The 27596-nt window shown below is 44.1% G+C and overlaps 1 protein-coding gene across 5 annotated transcripts in view; it reads left to right on the plus strand.

Annotated features, from left to right (window-relative positions):
- Nucleotides 1-27596, plus strand: part of KIAA1217 (KIAA1217 ortholog) — a 294522-nt gene that overhangs the window by 139509 nt on the left and 127417 nt on the right. For all 5 annotated transcript variants that reach the window (XM_069458968.1, XM_069458974.1, XM_069458969.1 and 2 more), the window contains exon 3: nt 5694-5883. In XM_069458968.1, coding sequence (XP_069315069.1) covers nt 5694-5883 — 190 coding nt within the window. The remainder of the gene's footprint in view (nt 1-5693; nt 5884-27596) is intronic.

The raw sequence follows: 27596 nt of genomic DNA on the forward strand, positions 1-27596 counted from the left end.
TAGAAAGGTGCAAAGAAGGGAGAAAGATGTGGATTGTAGAAAGGACTCTGGAAGCAAATTGAGAAGCTTCGACCTTCCCTAGTGACAGTTAGTTCATTCTCCCGGAGGCTAGAGTATCATGGAGCAGGAATGACAGAGAAAAGCTGATGTCCATGGATGATCCATTGTTTGTTAACTAAATACTTTGTTCCTTGAATCTTTAATAAGGGCACCTAGCAACTAAAAAGTTCTCGTGGATCAAAATCAGGATATTGACTAGGCTTGAATTAAAGTCTCGCAAGCGAAAGAAATGGGGTTAAAGTGTCTGCATGTCACGACTAAATTAACCAGGTCAATTAAAGAGCCCGAGGAATGAGTCATTCCAGACACATTTGCATGTGGGAAGCTTCGTTATATTTCTGAATTCTCTGTGGCAAATTGGGCACTAATTAGGATGAAGTAAAACTTCATTAAGGCAATGTTGATTTTTCTTTTCACCATAGAATGTAATCTCAAGCAAAGCGAATACCTTGGCTAGGCAGACACCCCGCGGTTTCCTGACAATTAATATATTACGTAAAGCTACATTTGCAGGATCCTTTTCTGAACCTTGGCATGTCAATTTAGAGTTTAAAGGGTCTGAAAGCGGGAAGGAAAAAAAAAACATCATCCATGCCTCTAGCTCTAATTTTCTTTTCTCTTTGGCTTTAGTCTCCAAATCCAATAGCATTGCAAAGAGTAAGAATAAATCTGATCCCTTGTAAGGTATAGTGTACATGGCGAACATCTCAGCAAATATTTGTTCATGATGATAAAGTGCAAGCGTGGCAGTCATTTAAAAATTAATGCTGCGCAACTATGTTGCATACACTTGAGGACGTAAATGCACAAAGCTAGATCTTAGCACTGCCCGGCTACATACGTCTGGAGAGTAGTACAGGGTAAATAATTGGAAGGAAATCTCAGTAAACTCATTTTTAGGGGGTGACATGATGTTTTCTTCTTTGTGCGATGTGTGTCTTATGAATCGGATTAGGAAGTTTTAGTTCTGAAAGAGATCTTAGATACCAAGTAGTTCAATGCCTGGCCTTACAGATGAGAAAACTGTGGCTCAGTGAGGCTATACGTTGACCAGTTTTTGGTAGAAACTGATCTAGAGCCAGCATCCCCGGATGTCGGCTGGAATCCTACACCCTTGATCTCCGTTCCTTCATTTCCTAGCATTTCGGGGGCAAGCTGCGTAGCCGCTCTGTTTTCTCAATAGTAGCCAGTGTTAGGAAGTTGTAGGGAGGATGAAATGGGATTACCACGTGACAGTCACCGGGCACAGCGCGGCAGGCACTTGATAGGTTAGTTCTTCATCTCTTCCCACGGCCCCGAGTTAGGAAGGGTGTTTTTCCTGGAGAGCCGGCTGTGTAGGTGGCACAAGAAGAGGGGATCGCGCGGAGCCTGTCTCCCCAGCATCCCTCGGTGGCAGGGGGTCCTCTTCCAAGAAGAGAAGACTAGAAAGGACAAAGTGGGGTTCAGGTTATACAGCCTACCCCCTCCGTGCATGACCCCAAAGGACTTCCCATTTGGGCTGGCAAGTTTGGGTCATCTAGTGATTTGGGGAACCCTCTAGAAGGTTGTGATGGAAACAGAGGGAGATTGGCGTCATGGGTCTCCGTGGAGCTTGGAGGGAAATCCAGTCTTAGGGTCGCTTGAGTCCTGCTCAGATGGCTCAGAGATCGCTCCTCCCATCTCCTGCTTCCCCCCAGCTAGGGCATCTCAGGGTGGAGGCTTCAAACCCCACGCTGTGGACCACACATGCCCGAGAGAAGGTTTCACTTGAGGCAAAATGAGAACCGTAATTCCAACATAAACACTTTTTCAAATCTGACATTGTGTGAGTATACTGCCTCCTTTATTTAGTATTAAAATATCTTTCCTTTCTTGTGATTATAATGGTACCACAGAGAAGAAAGGTATTTTTAATGCCTCTCACTTTGCCCAATGAAATCAACATCCCTATAGTGTAACCCCCATGTTGTATCTTTTTGAGAAATTTTAGTCCATGAGATACGAAATAGAAACTACAGCTCCAGAGAGCGGAGCTTTCTCCACGGTCATCACCGATACACATGTGCGGCGCCTTAGCAGCCTGGGCTGGAGGAGCCGGAATGGGTGTCTGTGGGTGGTTCTGTGCACACAAAAATGGAATCGGTCAGAGGAATTCACTGGAAGGGCCTCAGAGCTGCTGGAAACAGGAGTGGGAGCCCGGCTCCGTCCTCTCTCTAGACTCTTTCTCTGTGTCACCTTCCTTACCCATTTCAGCCACATCTTCAAATGATGTCACATTTCCAGTTCTTCATAGTCACCGACTGATAGATCCCGTGTCCCAGGTGGTCATTTCCAGAGAAGGGAATTTGATTGGTCCAGCCAAGATCAGGGCTGCTGCTTTGTCCAATCAGGGGAGACCAGGCCGGGAGTGGGTGGCCGTGCGCTCTGTCGCTCTGCCCAGGGCCACCCCCGGCACCCCCCACCCACACTCTTCCTCCTCTCCTGGCCCACCCTTTAATGGCAGCGCCGTCTGCACTCGGGGTGTGCACCGCTTGGCGCTTTTTGTCCAGCTGTTGTGTGTGTATTGTCCTTGGCCCCGAATGTACCTCCATTGCCTGGTGAGCTCAAGAACCGTGCACAGCACTTAGCCCCTTGTGCCTAGTACTGTCCTGAGTGCGGAGGTCGTGTCCCAAATGCTTTCTGACTTTTTTTTTTCCAATATATTAAATCACAGAGTATCTGGCGCAAGTGTCAGCAATTTCCATTGTCATTTCTCTGAGCTAAATGATGTCTCAGCGGTGAGCTGGCATCAGAGGGGAGGATGCCGCGTGTGAGGAGATTGCTAATATGCAGTGATGGTTTTCAGGGAGAAAGTGAATGACAGAAAAAGCGAGAGTAGTTTATGTCTGGAGCTGAATAGTTATGTATAGGAAGTTAGGGGGAAAAAGAAGGTTTAGGCCTACATCTCTGTTTTTCTACACACCACCACAATGACCCTGAACGAGAAATAGAGATTGCATTTTGATTTCTTCAAGGATTATTGCCTTCTGCAGTGGAAATGACAACTCATCAGACGTGTCGTGTCTGCCCTCGGCTGCAAAGATGACCAAACAGCAGAGGTTGTAAATGTGGCCATGTTGTTTAAAGTAATGTTATTCCTTGGCTATCTTGCCAAACTGAATATATCTTCTTTTTTTTTTTTTTTGTCTGGGATGAGGACAGCACGGCTTGATGCTGCTGAGCAGAGGAACTAGGAAGCTTCATTGAGGAGCCCATGCGTTTGTCGAAATCTTTGTGAACTGGGCAGTGATTTAGGGATGATTTTCCTAGTCAAATAATACTTGTAACATGTGCAAAAACCAGATTCCCATAACAGAAACAGACTTGATGAAGAATAAGCTGGGAATAAACCACTTTGGGGACTTAAACAGAAAAATTAACCCAAAGAGATAATTTGACTGTCTATGGGTGTCCTCTCTGGCTGTGATATTGGTGTCTAAGCTGAGCTGAATTTCCTGTGGAACACCCAGGCATCTCCCCGGAGCCATGTCCCCAAAGGGACACAGGGGAGGAAGTACTGAGCTTATCCCGTTTCCCTCTGTGGGAAGACCCTGAAAGGTGTGGCAAGGTGCGGGTGCCTGGATAGTGCCATGGTGCTCTGCCAACAGGGGTCTGGTCTCCTTGTGCTTTTAGCAAGAAAGACGGGAAGAAGCTGACCATCCCATGCTCCAGGAGTTCCCCTGGAATATCAGGCCCCCCTGGGGCATCCCTGAAAGAGACGTACAGCCAGGGCCTTGAGTCAGGATGGGCTACAGACTTTTCAGGGTACCTTGTTCCAGAAGCCGCTGCAGACCATGAAACCAAGCACAGACCTTTCAAGCACAGGGCCCTGGGTGAGCACACTGGTTGCTCCCCTAGGAAGCTGGCCCTGCCTCAAGAGCTAAGTGCCTTGGCACTTAACTTCAAAGTGCATTTGGCAGCCTTAGGAAGATTGAAAGGAAATTAAGGAAGTGCAAACAAACACACAAACCCAGCTCCTGGGATACGGAGGCGGCCTGCATCTCACCGCCAGCCCTGCAGCACGGCTGCCATCTTAGTAAAACTCACTTGCCTGATTAATTCAGGCCAGCTTGCCTCCCAGAAGGTGCCTGGGATCATCTCGTGCAAGTCAGGGCTGGGGCATGGGGAAGGAGAAAGTTGAGATGATGCAGGGTCAGCCTAATCCCCAAAGTTTTACCAGCTCCCTTTCTCTGCTCTTCCACGTGTATAATCTCCTGTCTCCACACAGTAGCCTGAGTGATCGTCTAAATTATGTTTCTGATCCTGTCCCCTCCTTCCTCTTTCTGTGTCTAAATACTTAAGTGACATTCTGTGACCCTAGAGTCAAATGGAGAATTATGATGACTCCAAGGTCAGGTGTGATCTGGTCTCTGTCCCACCAGGCCTCCCATGCATGTCCCTTCTCTCTGCCTCAGGGACTTTGCACATGCCGTTCCTGTGCCTGGAATGCCTTTCTCTCTCTTCACACCTACCCTCTGGCTTGTCCCTTCTCCCCAACTTTCGTCTTCCTTGAGATCAAAGTTGATGTACTTTTCCGACTCTCCACCCGTACGCACCATACCACCTCCAGTCCGGGCTGCACGCTCTTATTGCACCTTTAATTTGTCATTAATTTATGTCCTCTTTCTAGATTGTAAACACCATCAGGGCAGAAGGCGTGTCTGTCTTGTGCATCATTCTGTACCCAGTACCTAACACAGGGGCTGCTCAATAGGTGTTTGCTGAAAGATGAATGGATATACCACACAGTTCATAATTTGCACTTATACACTGTGTTGTATTATTTGTTGTGTTTCATGAATTTCACCAATTAGTTTAGCAACTCTTTGACATCAGCCAACATGGTGTCTGTTTTTCTGAGTCCCCCACAGTGTTCACCTGATAGTCATGTTCAGGGACTATTGCTGGCTAATGGATTATGAGCATTTTATACATTCAGCCCCTGCCATAACAGGCTAGATAACTAAGAGAGAAATTCAATTATGTGTTGTCTGTGTGGGTTCAAGTTATTATAGATACTTTCTGCTGATTGGCAAGGTAAGTAATAACCAAAGCTAGACATAATCTTACCTATGGGATTTCTGCCTCAAAATAAAAAAAAAATTCAACTGTGATATAAATATCTCCCTCACAATCTTAGTTTACTGATTTTGGAAACAGTCTCGTTCTAAGACGTTGAAGGACTGAGTGTTCAGTCTACTCTGCTGTGAGGCCATCATCCCCCTTGCGTGCATAGAAAGTGCACAGACCTATCTGTTGTGATAGCAACTGTTCGAATTTGTCTGGCAAAAGGAATTGATTTGCCATCATTCTTTCTTATACTGTGACTTGTCCTCAACTCCCCGTTCGAAATGGCATTTGTACCACAGAAGTCCAGCAATGAAAATCTTCATGGGTGATGCAGGGACAATATGATGTTTTTTCAGTAACTTTCACAACTGGTACTTTGACACATTGGGTCTTTAGTTTCTGTCCTTCTTTGTCCAGATCTTCTGATAGACTTTTTACCCTTTGGCAGTATTATTTTTCCAGACTGGCAGAGATAGCCCTGAAAATGTTTTCGGCGTCATTAAAAGTAATCTGTTTTCTCACTGTCTTTAAAATGCTTTTTGCAGACAAGAAGCCCCAAACTGTCTCACAGTCCTCAACCTCCCGACCCGATCGAGCATTTATCAGAGACGTCCGGTGATTCTCTGGAAGCCATGTCTGAGGGGGATGCTCCAAGCCCTTTTTCCAGAGGCAGCCGGACCCGAGCAAGCCTTCCCGTGGTGAGGTCGACCAACCAGACGAAAGAAAGATCTCTGGGTAAGCTTCGGAAGGCGGTTTCTGATGCCCCTTTATTATTGCATGTGCATATTTTTATACTCTGAACATCTGCCCTGCATTCCCTATTAATCTGGTCTTGATTTGTAAAAACACTGGGCCTGGGAAACTTCATTGGTTTAATAGCAAACATGGAGGATTTGCCAAAGAGTCAGTGCAGTCCACGCTGTCTTTGGGGCTGGGCACGTTCAGAACTGACTGGGATTAGCGATTCCAGCCAAGAGGCAGGAAGGACGTGGCAAGAGAATGAACCGCGTCTCACCTGGCAAACCTCCTCCCCAGTCCCGGAAGCCAGGACGGTTGGGGTGTGTGCCCTGTGACCCGCTCCGCTCCGCCTGTCTGGCAGCCCAGAGAAGGGTAGGAACGGCTCCAGGTCAGGGAGGGACGAGGTGGCCAACACCTCCATGGCTGTTCCCGCCACCTTGGGAGGGGCTCGGCGTGTGCAGTGCGCCGCTTTTCCAAAAGCAGAAGGATTCTTTCTACCTTTGCCACGTGTCATTCGCTTTTTTGTATTGGACAGTCACTTTCTATCTGGCTTTGCTTTTTGTATTTCTATTTTTGGACCTTTAACAGAGTGTATAAATCATAAGGATTTAGATGTGAGAAGGTGCCCTGATTTTGCCTCCTCGATCACAGATGATGCCCCGAGCACATTGGGTTCAGACAATGTCCCAGCTGTCCAAAAAAAAGGCCGGGCGCGGTGGCTCACGCCTGTAATCCTAGCACTCTGGGAGCCCGAGGTGGGCGGATCGTTTGAGCTCAGGAGTTCAAGACCAGCCTGAGCAAGAGCGAGACCCCATCTCCACTAAAAATAGAAAGAAATTATATGGACAGCTAAAAATATATGTAGAAAAAATTAGCCGGGCATGGTGGCACATGCCTGTAGTCCCAGCTACTCGGGAGGCTGAGACAGGAGGATCGCTTGAGCTCAGGAGTTTGAGGTTGCTGTGAGCTAGGCTGACGCCACGGCACTCACTCTAGCCTGGGCAACAGAGTGAGACTCTGTCTCAAAAAAAAAAAAAAACACCATTACTATTTGCATTATCAATATTAATGTTTAACATTATAATTTGTATACTTGGATTATAATCCAGGGTCCTTATTCTTCTAATGAAAGAAGGCGGCCACAGAAAATCCGCTTGTGTGTGTGTCAGGCAGAAAGAAGCCCCAGGGGACCCGCAGGGGTGAGACCCACCCAAGGAACACACTAGGCCAGGACAATGTCAAGATGCCTAAGGCTGCCACACCGCCCCCAGGCTGGGACTTCCCATCTGAATTAGAGGAACTTGCGCTTTCTCAACACCAATCACACTCACCCAGGAGCCTGGCAAGGAGTGGAATTTCTCCTTTGTGCTTTGCAGGAAATGAGTGAAGTTCAGGACTCTGGAAAGATAGCTTCTGCTTTGCAAAGTAAGATGAAGATAAGAATAAATACCTATTCACCTTCCCCCATACCTAGGCAACCTTGGGTCTGTTGGATAATGGAGCCTTTGTCTTGAAGGCAGGAATTTTCCCCTGGCAGCCAAGAGGGTTTGGCAGACACTGGCGAAGTTCAGGGACGGAGCAGAGAGGCTGCTGGAGCTGGGGGCAGCCTTGCCCAGGGGATTCCGAGGGTGGTGGGTGTTCCCTGCAGGGGCGGCTGAGCTTCTGCAGAGCACCCTGTACCCCTTGCTGTAAAGTGCTGGTGGTCGCTGTCGTGGCTGGCAGAAAAAATATATCAGAGCTGTTTATTCTGCTTTTGCCATTCGGGGGGCTTTTTGGCCTGTGATTTTTCATAACTCCTGGATAGAAACAAAGGAACCCAGTGAGAGGAAAGGAGAGAAATAAGACGTTTCTTGCCAAAGCAAGGGGAGCCCAGTTCCCAGAAGATGAGTCTGGCCCCAGGCCAGCGGGGTTGGCGCTGTCCTTGACCGCCTCTTTGAGGTGAATTGGGGAAATGTCCTCCCCACCGCACCTGGCCCTCATGGCGTGATCCATTTGGGCCTGGGTGGGAAATAAAGAGGAAAGTGTGAGTCATGGAGACTCTAAATGCAATCTCCCTCCCCAGGGCCTTCCTCAGCCTCCTCTCTGGGAAACTCCCCACGTGTCTGGCCTTATTTAACACGCAGACACGCAGTCCCCTGGGACCAGTGGCTCCCCGGAGAGCCCGGGCCACGAGCAGCCGTGTCTTCCAGCACCTGGGTGGCCCAGAAGCACAGCTGTGACTCCCCAGGGGCTGCACACTGGACACTGAGCTGTGACCTCCTGGAAAAACCCACTGTTGGTGCCATTTGGAAGCCCTGGGTGTCATTTGGCATCTGTACGTTGTCATTTTCTTAATCCACAGAGTTTTAAGATCTCCCACGAAGCCCTGTTGATCTTATCTTTACTTAAAATTTTGGTGGTCTGTTCATGATGGATTTTTTTTTTAATTAAAGACTTTATTTTTTTTTAAGAGCAATTTTACGTTTGCAACAAGATTGAGTGGAAAGTTTAGAGAGTCCCCAAATGGCTCCAGCCCCTACACAAGCACAGCCTCCCCTGCGATCCACATCCCCCACCAGAGTGGCGCATGTATTATAATCCATGAACCTACTGGACACGTCGTTGTCACCCAGAGTCTGTAGCTTACTTTCGGGTTCTCTCTTGGGGACAGATGTGTAATGCCATGATTCTACCATTGCAGTGTCACACGGAGGGGTTCACTGCCCTGCTCTGCCTGTCCACCCTCCCTCCCGCCAACCCCTGACAACCTCTGATCTTTTCAGTGTCTCCATCATTTTGCTATTTCCAGAATGTCATATAGTGGGAATCCTACGGTAGGTAGGCTTTTCAGATTAGCTTCTTTGACTTAGTAATATGCATTGAAGCTTCCTCCCTGTATTTCCATGGCTTGATAGTTCATTTTAGCATCTGAATAATATTCTGTTGTCTGGATGTACCACCGTTTATATATTTATTCACCTCCTGAAGGACATCAGGGTTGCCTCCAAGTCTTGGCAATTATGAATAAAGTTGCTATAAATGTCCCTGCGCAGGTTTTTGTGTGGATATCACTTTTCACTCCTTTGGGTAGACACCAAGGAGCACTATTGCTGGGTTATATGAGAAGACTGTGTTTAGTTTTGTTCCATCGTGGATTCTTGCATTAATTTTGATTTTTAAAAACAGTGCAGTAGGATATTATTTATCATGATTACCGAGTTTTGGGGGCCCCCTTATATTTTTCTCTGGAAGCATATGCCTCACCCCAGCACCAGCACTGCATGTCACCCCAGGATCGTCAGATACGGCCGCTGCCGGCCCCCAGCCATGGAGCCCAGAGCGAGGGGAGAGAGCCCAGGCCTCGGGCTGCGCCTCTGCACGTGGCTCAGTTTGTCCCTTGAGTCCTTCCCCAGCTCGGGCAGCACAGGACTGAGGGGAGGCTTGGGCACCCCAAGGGTGGAGCCTGGACCGACAGAATCCTCAACCCATTCCCCTCCCTCCTGGGAGGGAGGACGCCTTCCCTCGCTTGAGACTGCCTGTGCCTGGAGAGGAACCTGCCCGCCTCATGATTCTTCCCCTGGAATAATCCCTCGTTTCTCTAGCTTCGGTGTATTTTGGGACCGGGAGGAAGGCAGGGAGGCTGGGCACGGTGCATTTCGCAGATGCTTTCAGGACACACGCAGGGGAGAGAACGGGGAGCAGTAAGCCGCCCCTCGGATGCTGTCCCGGGATGCAAGGTGTGCGCTGCTTTTTTGGGAGAAGCATTGTGCTGCTGCAGGCAGGGCCAAATGACAGCAAAACGCAAGTCCTTTCTGAGGCCGAGAGCCGACTAGCCAATCTTGGAGACTCACAAAGCAGAAAGGTAAATAAAGAAAGAAATTGGCTCAGGGCTCTGACTAATCCCATGACCAGGTTCCGATGACCTTTTATCTCCAAATCTTTACTTCTATGGAGTGGCGGGTTCCCTGCCCGCTCTGCCCATCCAGGGTCCAGCAGAAATCCTTTCAGTGGAATTGATGACATTTCTCTTTCCCTCTGTCTTCAATGAAAATGGAAAGGATGAGGAGAAAAGATGCCTAAAAAATAAAAGTGAGTCTGAGGCCGGGCGTGGTGGCTCACGCCTGTAATCCTAGCACTCTGGGAGGCCGAGGCGGGTGGATCACTCGAGGTCAGGAGTTCGAGACCAGCCTGAGCTAGAGCGAGACCCCATCTCTACTAAAAATAGAAAGACATTATATGGACAACTAAAAATCTATATAGAAAAAATTAGCCGGGCATAGTGGCGCATGCCTGTAGTCCCAGCTACTCGGGAGGCTGAGGCAGGAGGATCGCTTGAGCCCAGGAGTTGGAGGTTGCTGTGAGCTAGGCTGATGCCCCGCCACTCTAGCCCGGGCAACAGAGTGAGACTCTGTCTCAAAAAATAAAAATAAAAAAAAAAAGTGAAAACTGCCTTCCAGTAGAGTTTGGTTTTTAGAAATAATTTCCATGAAGAATTGTCCGGCTGATATTAGATCTGGAGTCTTAATGACGGAGTAGGTTCCTTTTAATCACGGTACTGCCGTCTGATAAATGCCTGTCTGGAATGTGACCCCGGGCCGTGGCTGGTGTCTGGCTGCTCTGCAGTCCGCCTTCGGGGAAAGGGTAGCCACAAGATGTTCCCACCCTTCTGTGTGCCCTCAGGAATTTGAAAATAAAACTCATGTGAAAACAAGCACAATCTAGACGCAGCCAGATTCCTTTGTCGACCGTATTCTGAATGGATGGCTTTAGGAAAGAGGCCTCGCTACCGCCCAGCAGCCCCGGAGGTGTTACCGTTTCTAGAACAAACTACCTCTTAAACACTCAGACTGAAAAAGCAGGAATGGTTTTCAATGGCGTGGGAGGATTTTAGACTAGTTGTGGGAGAAGTTCCCCAGCAGGGGGTGAATTACTGAGCGGATGTGTGGCTGGCCTTTTTTTCCAAGGTGGTGACTTTGATGGTTATCATTCCCTATGGGGATTTAAGGACAAGAAGGTTTGTGGTTGCCAGAATCTGCAGTGCGAGGCTGGGTAGGAGGTCAGGGCAAAGGATTGGGGAAATATTAGTCTCCAAAGAGGAGAGCCCAGAGGAAGTGTGTGCAACGACTGTGAGCCTAGTATTAGATTGCTTGAGCATTAGATGGTTTCAGTCAGTTATCCCTTGATTATTTAAACATTAATAATTTTTTAAATTTATTATTTATGTTTTACAAATAAAAAAAGGTATTGCTCCATAGAATAAGCGAAACATGTATGCAATTTGTTTTCCTAAGCGATGGTAGTAATGGAAGGATAATATAAAAACAAAAATTTGCAGAGGAGGGTTTCAGAGCGGGTCAGTTGGTTCGGGGCACATCCCTGACCTTTTCTAGGGTGCTAGAAAAGAACATGCCAGAATATGCCAGCACCCTGGCCGAAGTGGGTGGCAGTGGGTGGACAGGGTGACGGGCTGGAGTCACCTATGCCAGCCTCATCCCCCCCAGTGCACCTTCTGTTACTGCTGAGGCTGGAGAGAAGACTCATCCTGGATTATGAAATGCACACTGGGTTCTGGAACGTGGGAAGCAAGGCATGCTGGGAGGCTTTTGGGTTTTCTTCATTATCATTTGCCAAGGCCCCAGGGCATAGTCACTAGCCAGGTAGGGTTGAGAGAACAGGGCCGGAGCATCTGGTTTTTCTAGCAAGGAGGGTGCAGCTATGGCCCGTCGCTATGGCCCGTCTCTGCAACAGTACTGGAAGCTTCCTGATCCAGGCAGCGTGGCTTTGGAGTCACACCTGACCAGGGTGGCAGGAAGCATCCGCTTTGTCAAACAGGTTGAGCGATGGCCCAGCTCTACCGTGAAAACCCAGCACAGTGATTCTGCAAGCCATTGAATAAATCCATTTTTTCTTTAACTGCCTGGAGCCGGTCCAGTTCTCTACACCTGGACCCTGGCTGACACAGGGGTCTGATTTACTGTGTTGTGGGTGTTGTAGTGCAGCCTCGGCTGTGTGTTTCGGGAAATACGGCAAGCGCTGGCAGGGACAGCCTGATGGCCTGGGGGGGACGGGCAGTGAGCGAAGGCGTGGTTTTCAAACTGTTCTAGAGAACACTCCAGTTCTATGGCGTTTTCTCTGCTATAAATATTGCAGGTGTGTATAAGATTTCATCTGAAGAATAAGCTTATGGTAAACTGGTAAATAAAATCAAATGCATACACACAATAAGAAAAAGAAATTAAACAGGCCAGTGGTGGAAGGAAGGAAGGGAGAGAGGAAAGTTGGATTATAAGGAAATTTCCTCTATACAGCAAGAATCCTCACGTGCTTGTCATTTGGCTGTATTGGATAAGTCACAGATGGCCTCTTAGTTTTCTCACATTTGATGTAATGAATGTCTTTATGAACTGAATCAATCTTTAAATACAACATGGATTGGGGGCAGAGAATTAACCATTGGAAGAAATATGTCAAGAAATCCTTTCACGTAGCGAAACACGCGTTTGTGATACAAGTCGTCACCCCTGATTTGTCCTTTACAGACCAGGATTTTCATACGTGAGGTCTGCTGCGAAAAGCGAGTACTGATCCGAATTTACCCACTTGGCTCTCAATTCACCCACGAGAAAGAATGTTCTTGTAAAAGATTGTGTAGACTCATGATGCGTTTGTGTTTACTTTAAAAAATAAAGTAGTTATTAGTTGTATATCTTTAGAAATCTTTCGCTATTAAAATTCCTGGGTTGAAACTCTAGAGTAGATTTCTGAAACCGTGAAGAAATTGTTTAGTTCATTTGGACCTGAGAGGTTCTATGCCCTTTACCAGTATCTTCTAGGATTTTTCTGCAGACTGAGAAGGAGGGAAGTTTTGATCGATGCTAAGGGTTGGAGCCTTCACTGAGCTGTCATTATTTTACAGGGTCTGTCAGTGGCTGGGGACAAGAAGGAGACACCTTAGCACTGAGAAGGATCTTAGAATTGGATTCTTCTGTTTCTGTTTCTTCCTTTGTAGCCAGGGTGTTGCTAAACCTGGAGTACAGGTCGTTGTAAAGTTAACATAAAACTTACCAATGCTGAAGACGGAGCCATAGGGTTAAATTACTGGAATGGTGACATTCCCAAAGCCATTTCAGAAAATCAATCTTCCCATATGTCTCTCTCTGTCACAGCTGTGATGTTCCATCCTAACCCAGACATATAGCTAATTTTTTTTCTGATGTGAAAAATACTCTAATTCTAAAAAGAACTCTCTGTCAAGCTTCAAAGACAACATAGACTAAAATAATGTAAGTGTTTTCTATTGATACCTCTCTACATCCAAAATAGATTGGACTTGGCTTCATTGAAATCAATAAAAATACATAAGAACCATTAAAACAAGAATTAATACAGTAGAAGTTGGACAAAATACAGGTCCCAGAAAAATTAAGATAAAGAGAATTTCTGTAATTGCAGCTAAGACAAAAAAAAAAGAGGAAATGCAGGGAGTTAAATGGGTTAAGAAGAGATTTATACCAGTTCATAAGGAAAAAAAAGTTTTAAAACATTATAATCCAAGAACTCCTATATCTTAATGTTCTTGACATCTTATTATGTAATAAGCAGTTATATTTAACAGTTTTATGAAAGGTTTTTCGTATAGTTGTATCTTTACCATAAAACTCCAATAACATAGTATGATATTAAGTCATGCGGTCAGAAGGGCGTATCTGGAATCTGTAGCTTTCTAGGGATCTAATTTGATACATGGAAAGAGTTGATATGGTCTTTTTAAAATTTTTTATTTTTAATTATTATGGATACATAATAGCTGTACATATTTATGGGGTACATGTGACGTTTTGATACAGGCATGCAATGTATAATTATTAAAGCAGGGTAATTGGGGTATCCGTCACTGCAAGCATTTATCTATTCTTTGTGTTAGAACATTCCAATTCCACTCTTTTAGTTATTTAAAAATATGCCATAAATTATTGTTAACTTTAGTCACCCTATCGTGCTACTGAATACTAGACCTTATTCACCCTACCTAACTGTATTTTTGCACCCACTAACCATCCTTCTCTTTACCCCCCTCCCCACCACCCTTCCTACTTCCCAGCCTCTGGTAACCGTCATTTTCCTTTTTTTTTTTTTTTTTTTTTTGAGACAGAGTCTCACTCTGTTGCCCAGGCTAGAGTGAGTGAGTGCCGTGGCGTCAGCCCAGCTCACAGCAACCTCAAACACCTGGGCTCAAGCGATCCTCCTGCCTCAGCCTCCCAAGTAGCTGGGACTGCAGGCATGCGCCACCATACTCGGCTAATTTTTTCTATATATATTTTTAGTTGTCCATATAATTTCTTTCCATTTTTAGTAGAGACGGGGTCTCGCTCTTGTTCAGGCTGGTCTCAAACTCCTGAGCTCCAACGATCCACCCGCCTCTGCCTCCCAGAGTGCTAAGATTAGGAGCCACTGTGCCCGGCCTTCATTCTCCTTTTTATCTCCATGAATTTAATTTTTTTTTAAGCTCCCACATATGAGTGAGAACATGTGAGATTTGTCTTTCTGTGTCTGGCTTATTTCACTTAACATAACGTCCTCCAGTTCCACCCATGTTGTTGCAAGTGGCAGGATCTCGTTCTTGTTTATGGCCAAATAATATTCCATATTGTATTTGTACCACATTTTCTTTGTCCATTCATCCATATATGGACACTTAGGTTGATTCCATATCTTGGCCGTTGTGAGTAGTGCTACAGTAAACGTGGGGTGCAGATATCTTTTCAATATACCGAATTCCTTTCTTTTAGATATATACCCAGCAGTGGGATTGCTGGGTCATGTGGTAGTTTTATTTTTTAGTTTTTTGCAGAAACTCCATACTGTTTTCCATAGTTGTTGCAATGTTCTCCATCCCCACCCACAGTGTAGGAGGCTTCCCTTTCTCCACATTCCCGCCAGCATGTCGTTATTGCCTGTGTTTTGGATAAAAGCCATTTTAACCAGAGTAAGATGATATCTCATTGTAGATTTGCATTTCTCTGATGATTAGTGATGTTGAGCATTTTTCATATACCTATTGGCCACGTGTATGTCTTCTTTTGAGAAATGTCTATTCGAATCCTTCACTTTTTAAAAATCAGTTTACTTGGTTTTTTTCTGATTGAGTTGTTTCAGCTCATTATATATTCTGGTTGCTAATCTCTTGTCAGAGGAGTAGTTTGTAAATACTTTTTCCCATTCTGTGGGGATACAGTCTGTTTTTTTTTTTTTTTTTTGAGTCAGAGTCTCACTCTGTTGCCCAGGCTAGAGTGCTGTGGCGTCAGCCTCGCTCACAGCAACCTCAAACTCCTGGCCTCAAGCGATCCTCCTGCCTCAGCCTTCCGAGTAGCTGGGACTACAGGCATGCGCCACCATGCCCGGCTAATTTTTTCTATATATTTTTAGTTGTCCATATAATTTCTTTCTATTTTTAGTTGAGACGGGGTCTTGCTCTTGCTCAGGCTGGTCTTGAACTCCTGAGCTCAAACGATCCTCCCGCCTCGGCCTCCCGGAGTGCTAGGATTATAGGCGTGAGCCAGTGCCCTGGGCCGGGGATACAAGTCTTGATAATTAATTTAGCCCTCAGGTGATTGGCCCTTGGCTATTATTGTCTTAGCTGGGTGGGTAAGTTCAATTGGTGAGGAGTATTTGAGGGCCAGGTCATTGTTGAAGGCTTGAAAGGCTAAAGAGAGCTGGAGAAGGAATCTCTCCCACAGTGACAAAATTCCAAAATTTTAATGTGTTCTAATAATACTAGCTATTACTCTACCCTCTCTCCAGGAATGAGATTGGAAGTATACCCTCAGATACTCTGCAGTGGTTTGGTTGGAACGAGAGATGAGACATTAAAAAACATTGCCTGAACTATTTCTGAGGGAAAACATTTAGTTTATCAGTCTCTTTTGTTTCCCTCTGCCACAAAAACTCTTTCTTAAAATCTGTTCACTGTGCCTCGCTGTTTTGGTAAATGCAAGATTCATTGCACACACCATTTTTTATAAATGAAAAGTTTCTTGCCAAGTTAATTTGTTTTTAAAAATCTCACTTACAAATATGATCCTTTATGTTTATTTAATTCTATATGAGTACTCCTACATTTTTTTTTTTTTTGCACCAGATTTTAAAGAATATTCTATGACATACTGGAAATAAAATTTAAGATGCAAGCGAATCTTATGCCATCCACCCAAGGAGAACTTCATTCTTGGTGTTCTCATCCTAGCAGTGGCCTTCAGAAGGCTGCCTCCTGATGACCATAAACTGAGATTTCTGGTAGTTTCCCCTGTTTCGGATGGAGTATAAGAACATGGAAAGACACATTCTGCATTGCTAGAGACTAGATGTATGTCTCCTTAGGCAAAGGAGTTGGTGAGGGTTTCTTTCTGGTCCACTGCAGTCCAGATTTCTCAAGTTCGCTCCCGATGTGGGGTTGAGACTTAGCGGGGCTGGGGTCAAGGTCCCGTCTGGAGCAGCCATCTGGGGACCAGACTTTCCAGCTGGGAAAGCTGCTTTTGTGCAGCACAGCAGGTGAGCCCTAGAGGCAGCACTATGCTGGTATTTAGTTTCTTGGGAGAATGTGTCACTCTCTAAGGGGCTACTATGGGCTGAATTGTGTCTGCGCCTCCCAGACTCCCATGTTGAAGTCCTAACCCCCAATACTTCAGAACTGTGGCTGCATTTTTTGGAGATAGGATCTTTAAAGAGGCGATTAAGTTAAAATGAGGTCATGAGGGTGGGTCCTAATCCAATATGACTGGAGTCCTTATAAGAAGAGCAGATTCAGACATAGACATGCACAAAAACCATGCAAAGACACAGGAAGAAGGAAGCCATCCACAAGCCAAGGACAGAGGCCTCAGAAGAAACCAGCCATGCCCACACTTGCTCCTGAACAGTGACAAAATAAACGTCTGTTGTGTAAGCCCCACAGCCTGCGGGACTTAGATGTGGCAGCCTGAACAAATGCCACCTCCTTTCTCCTTTGCGGGGAAAGTCGGGCTTATGGCAGTTGTCACAAACATATCGTGTGTCTTTCTTCAAGACATTAACATTATGTTTGTCAAGTTGTCTGTTTGTTTTAATTTTGTTTTTATCCCAGCACATCAACTCGCTTTCTTAGCATCAGGAGGGGAAATTTGAAAAGTTTAGGTACAGACTCGACTTCTCTGACTACTTTTCTTTGCGGCAATTCTCAAGTTCAGCAAACGGCGCTTGTTTGACATGCAGCTGATTTAACTGCGTCCCATCAAGTAAAGCTCCGATTTTCATCATGCTGAGTTTGGCTTCTGAAAAGTTTGGTAATGTCATTAAAAATGATATTCCCACCAACTTTTCATTTGCAGAATTTTCTAAGGTGTTAATTGGCTTTCAGACATCTCTGGCTAAACGTCACCCAGTAATAGAAAGCTGAATATGATAAAAATAAATCCTTCACGTCTTCCCTCCACCCCAAGTTTTGTCCACTGTTAGTCTTTGTCTTCATTCATGTATTTATTAAGAATCAGCTTGGTTTCTGGCACTGGTAAAGGTGCCAGGGTGAGTTATTTAAAAAAAAAAAAAAAAAAAGAAAACATGAAATCTGATTCTTGTATTTAAGGAATTTCCAGTATAACTAAAGACACATGGTAACCATGTACGGACCAGCTTTAAAATAGCCATAAATCAAAGACTTCACAGATGAAGCTGTGATTACACCCAGCCACCCTGGCCTGGCTGTTCCAGCAGTTTCTCCCCTCAGATCCTCCGTCCCTGCCGCCCGCGCTGATGGGATTCACCCCCAGCCACAATTTCCCACATCTGCGTTCAGAAATGGCACCCACCCTGCCAGCCTCTGTCTCCTAACCTGTTGTCTTCTCTTTTCGTGACCCTTATTTAGAACAGTGGTTCTCAAACTTTAGCAGAGAACTTGTTGAAACACGGATTTCCAGCCCTACCTCCTTGAGTTTCTGATTCAGGAGATCTGGGTGGGACCCGAGAATTGGCATCTCAGTTCCCAGGTGGCACTGACACCGCAGGCCAGGGGACCCCTTAAGTAGGGTGACAGTGTGCCCTGGAAAGAATGAAAGTGTTGTTACAACGCAGCACCACATGAGGGCGCTTTAATCAGTCCCCATTAGAGGATCAACGTTTTCACTATACTTTGGCAGGAAAGTACAAAGACCTTCCTACAAGGGAAATGCAGAGGTCTGGCCTGGATCATGTCCTTAAACTAGACATATTCAATCCCAGCACACGTGACTAGCGTGGTCCTCACAAGAGGTTTGGGGATCCGTGTCCTCCCCGTGGTGAAGCTCGGAGCCATCCTGCTGACCTGACTCTGTCTCTTCCTCTGCTCCTTGCTGTTCCCATTTTTGCTCCATACTTGATCTGGGAACCAACTTTATCTGCCTCGTCATCTCCCAGCTTGATACCCTTAGAAATGTGCTTAGACTCAACATCTAACCTCTGACCCGTTTCTTGGGTGTTGGGTGGTAATCTTTTCACATGACTTCAAGCCACTTTGCACACACATCCCAAGTTACCTAACTGAGGGATTTTCTATACAGTGTCTTGCCCTTGACCTGCTCCACGGGCCCCCTGGCCCCACCATGGTCAGTTTAGCACCCAGACATCAATACTGTCCGTGGAGTGGACAAGGCAGAGGACAAATGGGTAAGGCCAGTGCCCCTGAAGATTGCACCGGGGGATAAAGTTCCCCTGGGACAAGATGCTTTATGCTTTGGTTCAGTAACTGGTCTTCTGTGACTCTAGGGTTAGGCACTTTCTTGTGCTTCTATTTGCATTCATAAAAAGAGTCATGTAATACAGGAGCCTTTTTTAGAGTCAAAGTTCAACTAAAAATATGTATTATATGCCAGCAATGTACATGGTGCTCTATTAGGTGGGAAGAAGGAAAATCATTCTTTTAAGAAATACTTACTGAGTACCTACCAGGCGCTCAGAGTGCTAGGCAACCTTGAGTGCAGTCGATAAAAGAGCTACAAACCTCTCAACTTCTGGAGCTTCTATTCTGTTAGAGAAGGTAGACGATAAATAAAATATACAATAGATGGTATAAGTGCTATGGAGGAAAACAAAACAGGAGAAGGGATACGGGGAGTGCCAAAGAGATGATCATGGAGGAGTTGTAATTTTACAAAGGGAAGACGGGAAAGCCTCACTGGGAAAGTGGCATTTGAGCCCTGACCCGGAGCGTGTGAGTGTGTAAGCCACATAGATATCAAGGGAACAGAATTCGAGGCAGATGGAGCCGCCAGTGATGAGGTCAGAGAGGTAACCGGCTGAATAATGTGACATTTCCAACAGCAAGGACTCTGGCTCCATTGGCCACATTGGAATGAGAATGGCTACATTGCCCAGTTAGGATCCTTGGGGCCACTTTAGATTTAAAGGTTGTATTCTGGCTGCCAAGTTTGGAGCAGACTCAAGGTAGCATGGGCAGAAGTTGGGAGACCAGTTCAAAGTCTTGCAATAATCCAGGGGAGATGATGAGAGTGTTAGCAGAATAGGCTGTAAGGAGAATTTGGGTTCTGTAGGTGTTTTGACATTAAAGTAAGGTTGGTTTCTGCCACACAAGAGTTTGTGCTCTAACGGAGAGGGTGTATATGTAAGAAACTCTAACCCAAGGTATGAATGCAAATGACACAGTAGTAGCTAATGTTTACTAAGCCCTTACTGTATACCAGGCAGCGTCTAACACGCCAAGGAGCAAAGCCAGGATTGGAACCCAGGTGGTCTGTCTCCAGAGCCTACATACTTAACCACTGCATTGTACTAAAAGTGTAAAAGAGAAAGAAAGACATTCTGATTGGGATAACTTGGGGAGCTTTTAATGAAAAGTGGCATTCGATTTGGGTTTTGAAGGATGAATAAAATTTGACAGTTTGAAAAGGTGAAGATCTCTCATGAGGGCCGTAACTGTAAGAAGAAGTTTCTACAAATAACATATAAATGACCATGTAGTAATCACTCAAACTCCCCTGAAGTTGAGCTGGATCCACAGTGGTATATTTCTCTCCATGGAAGTTATTCTACCCTGTGTTCTACCTGCGTATATAACTTTTGACTCCCCAAAACTTGACTACTAATAGCCTACTGTTGACCTCCCCAATAACATAAACAGTTGATGAACACATATTTTGTATGTCATATGTATTCTATACTGTGTTCTTACAATAAAGTGAGCTACAGAAAAGAGAATGTTAAGAAAATCAGGCCGGGCACGGTGGCTCACGCCTGTAATCCTAGCACTCTGGGAGGCCGAGGCAGGAGGATCGTTTGAACTCAGGAGTTCGAGACCAGCCTGAGCGAGAGCGAGACCCCATCTCTGCTAAAAATAGAAAGAAATTACATGGACAGCTAAATATATATATAGAAAAATTAGCCGGGCATGGTGGCACATGCCTGTAGTCCCAGCTGCTCGGGAGGCTGAGGCAGGAGGATCGCTTGAGCCCAGGAGTTTGAGGTTGCTGTGAGCTAGGCTGACGCCACGGCACTCTAGCCTGGGCAACAGAGTGAGACTCTGTCTCAAAAAAAAAAAAAAAAAAAAGAAAAGAAAAAGAAAATCATAAGGAAGAGAAGATATATTTACTATTCATTAAGGGGAAGTGGATCATCATAAAGGTCTTCATCCTCATCATCTTCACATTGAGTAGGCTGAGGAGGAGGTGGAAGTGGAGGGGTTGGTCTTCCTGTCACAGGGGTGGCAGCAGAAAAGCCACATGTAAGTGGATGCCCACAATCGGAGCCATGTTGTTGAAGGGTCAGCCCAACCGTAGTTGTAAGGAGCAAGTGAGATCGTGTAGTTAATTTCCTAATAGAGTGCCTTAGTGCATAGTAAGTGCTCTATGAATTAGCTGATGGTCACAATGATGACCTGAGTTACAAAGAAAAAAAAAAAAGTCCATTACATTCTGTTTTCTAAGATAAGACATTATGAATTTCATTTAGAAATGTTTACATGAGAACGGTTAAAATCAAGACATTTCCTGTTTGAGAGGTGTTCGCTTTTGTTCTTTTTATCTATGAAGTTTTTTTTTTTTTTTTTTTTTTTTTTTTTGTTGTTGAGACAGAGTCTCACTCTGTTGCCCAGGCTAGAGTGAGTGCCGTGGCGTCAGCCTAGCTCACAGCAACCTCAAACTCCTGGGCTCAAGCAATCCTCCTGCCTCAGCCTCCTGAGTAGCTGGGACTACAGGCATGCGCCACCATGCCCGGCTAATTTTTCTATATATATTTTTAGTTGTCCATATAATTTCTTTCTATTTTTAGTAAAGACGGGGGCTCGCTCTTGCTCAGGCTGGTCTCGAACTCCTGACCTCGAGCAATCCACCCGCCTCGGCCTCCCAGAGTGCTAGGATTACAGGCGTGAGCCACCGCGCCCGGCCTATCTATGAAGTTAATTCAAACAGATCACCTCATCTTTCCCCCAGTTCAAAATGAGTGCTCTGTCATTGTCCTTTCACACTACGTTTTATTTGCTAAGTTTATAAGTTAGTTTATGGTAATTAACATTTTAGGTTGGTTGGTTGAATTCTGATAGTCGTTATTCTCACAAATAACGTGTCTTTAAATTACATTTTGGGTTACGTTAGACATCGTCTCTAGGTTCTAAAGGCCATTGCATGTTGCATTGTTGTGTGGATCCCTATCTCTGGGGGCCTGGGTTCATCAGCTCTAAGAGTGTGACCAAGGCATCCTCGGAGGGAGACAGTTAATGTTAAGGTGAACGTGGATAATGCTTCAGAAGAGTCTGGAAAATAGAGAAATTATGATAGTGAAGACGATCTTAGGAGGATTTCTAGCAACCTGGCAGCATGTAGTACTCTGAGGGAGCTCAGAGTACTAATAGTGCCCTGTGGCTACAGACACACAGGATGAAATATAGCAGCAACAAAAAATTCACACTTGGCAAGTTTGAAAGAAAGGACAGGAAATCTCCAGATTCCAGAAGTGCAGAAGAAAATCAAAATGGAAATGACCATGAAGGTGGCTATTTCTGAGATGGGTACCAGGCCCTTGAGCTAGGACTCTGACACTTACATAACAGGAAAATGAACAGAAAGGCGGACTGATGGCTTCCACATAAATAGCCTTGAGGTTCAGATAAAGTAAATCATTTAATAAAATGGGGCAGAGGGAGGGGAGGACGCTGCTCACAGCCCAGGAAAGCAGCAAAGAAGTTTGTCTCTGACCTGGGCATCGAAACAGAAAAGAGAAAATTATCTGGGAGAAACAAAAAGCTCTAGACAGGAACCGAGCACAGGGATGGAGCCTGAACTTTCACCGCCTGCATTCCGGGGACTCCCCAAGTGTATCAGTCAGGACAGGCGAGATGATCCTTCAGTAACAAACAGCCCCCAAATCGCAGTGGCACGTGTCACAACCACTGTTCTTTGCTCAAGCTGCGTGTCCAGTGCAGGTTGGCAGAAGCTCCTGCCTGTCACAGCCATGGGGTCCCATTGCTGATGGAGGCCCCATCTGAGCACATCACCAAAGCAGGATAAAGGGAGTGCGATGAATCTCGCTTTGGCTCCTAAAGCTTCTGCAAGAAGTGATGCTTGAGTTAAAAGAAGTCACAAGGCCATGCTTCCCTGCAAAGAGGACAAGGAAGTGCAGTCAGTCCGACAATGGTCCTAGAATCTTTGTGAACAATATTAGTGATGACCACACCAAGCCTATAAATTTGCATAAACATAATTAGGATCATCGAAACCTCTAATGCAGATTATTCAGCTGAAGAGAGAAATAGTCAACTAAAATATAAATATGAGGAAATCTCACAGTCTGAGGAGACATAAAGAAGACAGGAGAGGGCAACTCAGAGACAGGATAAAATGATTGAGACCCCCTGTATCTAATAGGAATGCTGGAAGACTAGAAAAAAGTTGGGAAAAGACAATAGTGGTTAAGAGAATGGATGAGACGTTTTCTAGACTTGAAGACAAGCTTGAGTCTTAAGATTGAAAAAGCAAACAAAATTCCAAGCAAGAATAAGAATAATAAAAATATTAACACATAGGCCCACTGTGGAGAAACTGTAAGACATCAAAGATCAAAAGAAAATCTTAAAAAGCTGTCAGAAAGAAGTGACAGGTTACTTACAAAGAAAAGAAAACTCTACAAGGCATGAGTTTGTAAGCCAAGGAGTCAGAAAGCAATGAAACAGCATCTTCAGAATCCAGGGGGGAAAAATTACCATCAACCAATATTTATTTATCCAGCAAAATTATTTGAGAGTGAGAGCAAAAAAGCCATATTCAGATAAACAAAATTAGGAATATTTACTATTCACAAATTCATTGAAAACACTAGTAACATATGCATTTCACAGAAAAATCCTCAATAAAATATTCGCAAATCAAATCCATCAATGTATATAAGCAATAATACATCACAACCAAGTGAGATTTGTTCTAGGTATGCAAAGCTGGTTCAATATTTGAAAATCAATTAAAGTAATTGATTTTCCCCCATATCAACAGGCTAAAGAAGGAGAATCATATGATCATGTCATTTGACACATAGAAAACATTTGACAAAATCCAATGAAAATTCATGATTAAAATAAAAAAACTTCAGCAAACTAGGAATAGAGGAGAACTTCATCACTTCATAAAGAGCACACACACACACACACACACACACACACACAAAAAAAAAACTACAGCTAAACATTATACTTAATGGTAAAAGACTAAACACTTTACAATTGGGGGCAACCAAGAGTGTCTGATCTCATGACTGTCACTCAACATAATTCTGGACATGCTAGCCAGCGCAATAAGCAGGAGAAAGAAATAAAAGGTATGCAGTTTGGAAAGCAAGAAATAAAACTGTTTCTGTTTCCAGATGACGTTGTGTAGAAAATCTCCATGAATATACCAAACAAAACAAAACAAAAGTCTCCTAGAAGTAATACATGAGTTCAGTGGGGGTCACAGAATTTGAGATCAACACACAAAATCGATTGTGTTTCTGTATGCTAACAATGAACAAATGGAAACTAAAATAAAAAGCATGCCACCACTTCCAGTTGCTCAAAAAAAGTGAAATACTTAGGTATAAATAAAACAAAACGCATATACAATCCACATGCTGAAAATTACAACATGCCAATGAAAGAAATCAAAGACCTAATAACCGAAGAGACATACTATGTTCATAGATTGGAAGACTTGGCCAAGTAAAAACACCAGTTCTTCCCAAATTGGTTTAAAACAATGAATTACAAAGCAAGGGGTATTTTAGTAAGCATAAACAAGCTTATTCTAAAATTTAGAATTTGCTTTAAAAAGGCAAAGGAGCTAGAATAGCTACAACTATTTTGACAAAGAAGAGTAAAGTGGGAGGAATTAGCCTATCTGATTTCCGGGCTTCCTGAAGAGCTACAGTAATCAAGACCGTGGCACTGGCAGAAGGACAGACACCCAAGTCAATGAAACAATAAAGAACCCAGAAATAGACTCTCATAAATATTCCCACTTGATTTTTTACAAAATTGCAAAAGCAATTTACTGGAGGAAAGATATATTTTTCAACAAATGGTGCTGGATCAATGGGATATCTATCAATAGGCAAAAAAAAAGAGCTTCAACCTAAGTCTCACTTTATACAAAAACTAACTCAAAATAGACCATAGACTTAAATGTAAAACTGTAAAAATTTAGATTAAAAAACCAGGACCTATTCATCAGGACCTAGGGCTTCGTGAAGATTTTTTAGACAGGACACCAAAAGCATGATCCTTAAAAGGAAAAATCAATACATTGGATCTCATTTTTTAAAAGACCCTGTTAAAAGGACGAAAAGACAAGCTGCAGTCTGAGCGGCGGTATTTGCAAACTGCATATCTGACAAAGGACCAATATCTAGCATGTATAAAGAACTCTCAAAACTCAATAGTAAAAAGCAAACAGTCCAGTTAGAAATTGGATGAATTACAGAAAGAGACATTCGCTAAAGAGGAGGTGTGGATGGTAAATAAGCGCGTGAAAAGGTGTTCGACATCATTAGCCCGTAGGAAAATGCCCATGAAAACCACCACGAGATATCACTGCACACATATCAGAATAGTTAAAATAAAAAATAGTGACCAAATGCGGGCAAGGATTCAGAGAAACTGGATCACTCCTACGTTGTTGGTGGGAGTGTAAAATGGCACAGTCCCCCAGGAAAATAGTTTCATGATTCCTTTTAAAACTAAAAACGGACTTACCACAGGACCTGGCAATTGCACTCTTTTGCATTTATCTCAGAAAAAATGAAAACTTAATATTTACGCAGAAATTTGTATGTGAATGTGCACAGCAGCTTTGTCTGTAATAGACAAAAGCCAGAGATTACTCAAGTGTCCTTCAGTGGGCGAATGGTTAAACTATGATACATCCATGCCGCGCATACCACCCAGTGACAAGTGACAAACTGTCGATATATGCAGTGAATTGGATGGACCTCAAGGGAATTATGTCAGTGAAGAAAAGCCAGTCTCAAAAGGTTGCATACTGTACCATTTCATTTACATGTAACACTCTTGAAATAAAATTATAGAGATGGGGGACAGATTAGTGGTGGCTGGGGGAAAGGAGTTTGAATAAAAGGTCATCTTACCAGTGGTACAATTGAGTATCTTTACTTATTTATTTATTTTTTATTTTTTTAAAAAATAGAGATGGGGTCTCGCTCTTGCTCAGGCTGGTCTCGAACTCCTGAGCTCAAACAATCCGCCCACCTCGGCCTCCCAGAGTGCTAGGATTACAGGCGTGAGCCACCGCGCCGGCCTAATTGAGTATCTTTATTGCAGTAGTAGTTAAGCACAGCTTCACGTGTGATAAAATTGCAGAGAGCAACGCACACACACACACACACACACACACACGCGAGTATATGTATAAATCTGAGCTCTGCGGGTCACACCAGTGTCAACAACCTGGTTTTGCTGTTGTCCTGTATTTATACGATCAGGAGAGGAAGAGTACATGAGATCTCCCTGTACGTTTCTTTGCAACTTTCCTTGTATAATTATTTCAAAATAAAATGTTAAAGAACGTATACTTTACTAAGAAGGGACCATAAGCCTAGAAGGAAGGAATGGAATGTGTGATGGGACGGTGGGAAAATAAAATGGGAAACGTGCTTTGGGAAAACCTGAATTAGCATAAGCCGTAACCAATCATTTAAAGAGGTTAAAAGTAAGACAAAATAAAAATCCCAGAGAGAAACAATAAAAGACCAGGGAAGGTGATAAGGGTGAAGACAGTCTAAAATCTTCATGTTTTCTAGAAGGAGATTGATATGCATGCCTTGGAAATATTTTTATGATAAAAAGGTAGAATGGCATCTAAACCCATCGATGCTATTTTAATATGAGGTATCATTTATTGAGTGTCTGCTCTGTGTTCAGAAACCTCCTGACATCGCAATCCCTGTTATAATCCTGAAAGGATGTGGCTTTCTCTTCTTTTTATTGATAAGAAACAAAGACCAAACGGGGGTAAATTATGGACAGATCAGAGCAGTAAGTGGCCAAGTCAGAACTTGAACCTGGGGCTCTCTAGCTCCCAAGCGTACGTTCTTTGAACCCCACTGTGCCCTCTTGGCCACAATGAATACAGAGATAAACTAATTTCCTAAAAGATGTACCCGCAGTGTTTTGAAACTGACGTAGTTTCACCTTTGATGGAATGCAATAGGAATCATCTCGAAACCATGGGCACAGCAGAGAGCGTTCACACCTGTCCTTTGTCTCGTCAGCTCTAGGCAGTTGTGAAGCTGTGTCCCAACAGCCACCATTCAGCGAGTCGTGTTTCCTGGAAGAAGGGGGAGACCCATTCACGCTTGGGTTTAGTGTTCACTCAGTAAAGCTACGAGCATAGAAATAAAATGCTTGATATGATCCTGTATGGGTGAGAAAAGGGAAGTGGTATTTTGAAGATCAAAAAAACCCCACAAATCTATTGATTTCCTATTTGTAAATTTTTTTTTTATTTTTTTTAATACTTTTTTTTTTTTTAATTTCATCTTATTGTTATGGGGGATACAGAATTGCAGGTTACATACGTTGCCCCTATTTGTAAATTTTGTTTCTGTTTCTCCTGATGTCAAAATGATCTTGAAGCCCAATTGTGCTAAGGCACATTCTCGTATACACACACACACACACACACACACACACACACAGAGTGGATCCTAAAAAAGAGGTGATCAGATTTAGTTGCACGTGTTTGTTGACAGGTTTAAATAAAAGAAATCTGAACGTTCCTCTCTGGTCTATGAGACTTTTTCTTCCTCTTCTAGCCTGGAATAAATGGCTAAAGGTTTCCAGTTTATAGGATGAAAAGAGGGAGTGCTTTTATCTTACCTGAACCACTGTGCAGCAAAAGCGTCTATTTACTGACTCATAAAAGATTTTATGCCTCATCTGTTGTGCTTAAGATGACTGTAGAGAATGTACTAGAAAAAGATTGGAAATGTGTTTCCTCCTGGAGTTAGAATTATAATCAGGTGTATTATTGAACAGTCCTGCCTTCCTTAATGTGTGCAGATTTCAGCATTGGCAGGAGGGATTGAAGTAAACCCAAATAGAACATTAAGCAAAATGTGGCCACACACCCTAGAAACCTGTGCGGTTGCCCACCCGTTTGTGCTCAGAATTCGGGAGGAGTTTGCCCAGCTCTTTCATAATAGTTTCATCTGATGAAACAACAGAAGCACCT

This window comes from Eulemur rufifrons, chromosome 25 (genome assembly GCF_041146395.1).
Source record: "Eulemur rufifrons isolate Redbay chromosome 25, OSU_ERuf_1, whole genome shotgun sequence".
Lineage (NCBI taxonomy): Eukaryota > Metazoa > Chordata > Mammalia > Primates > Lemuridae > Eulemur > Eulemur rufifrons.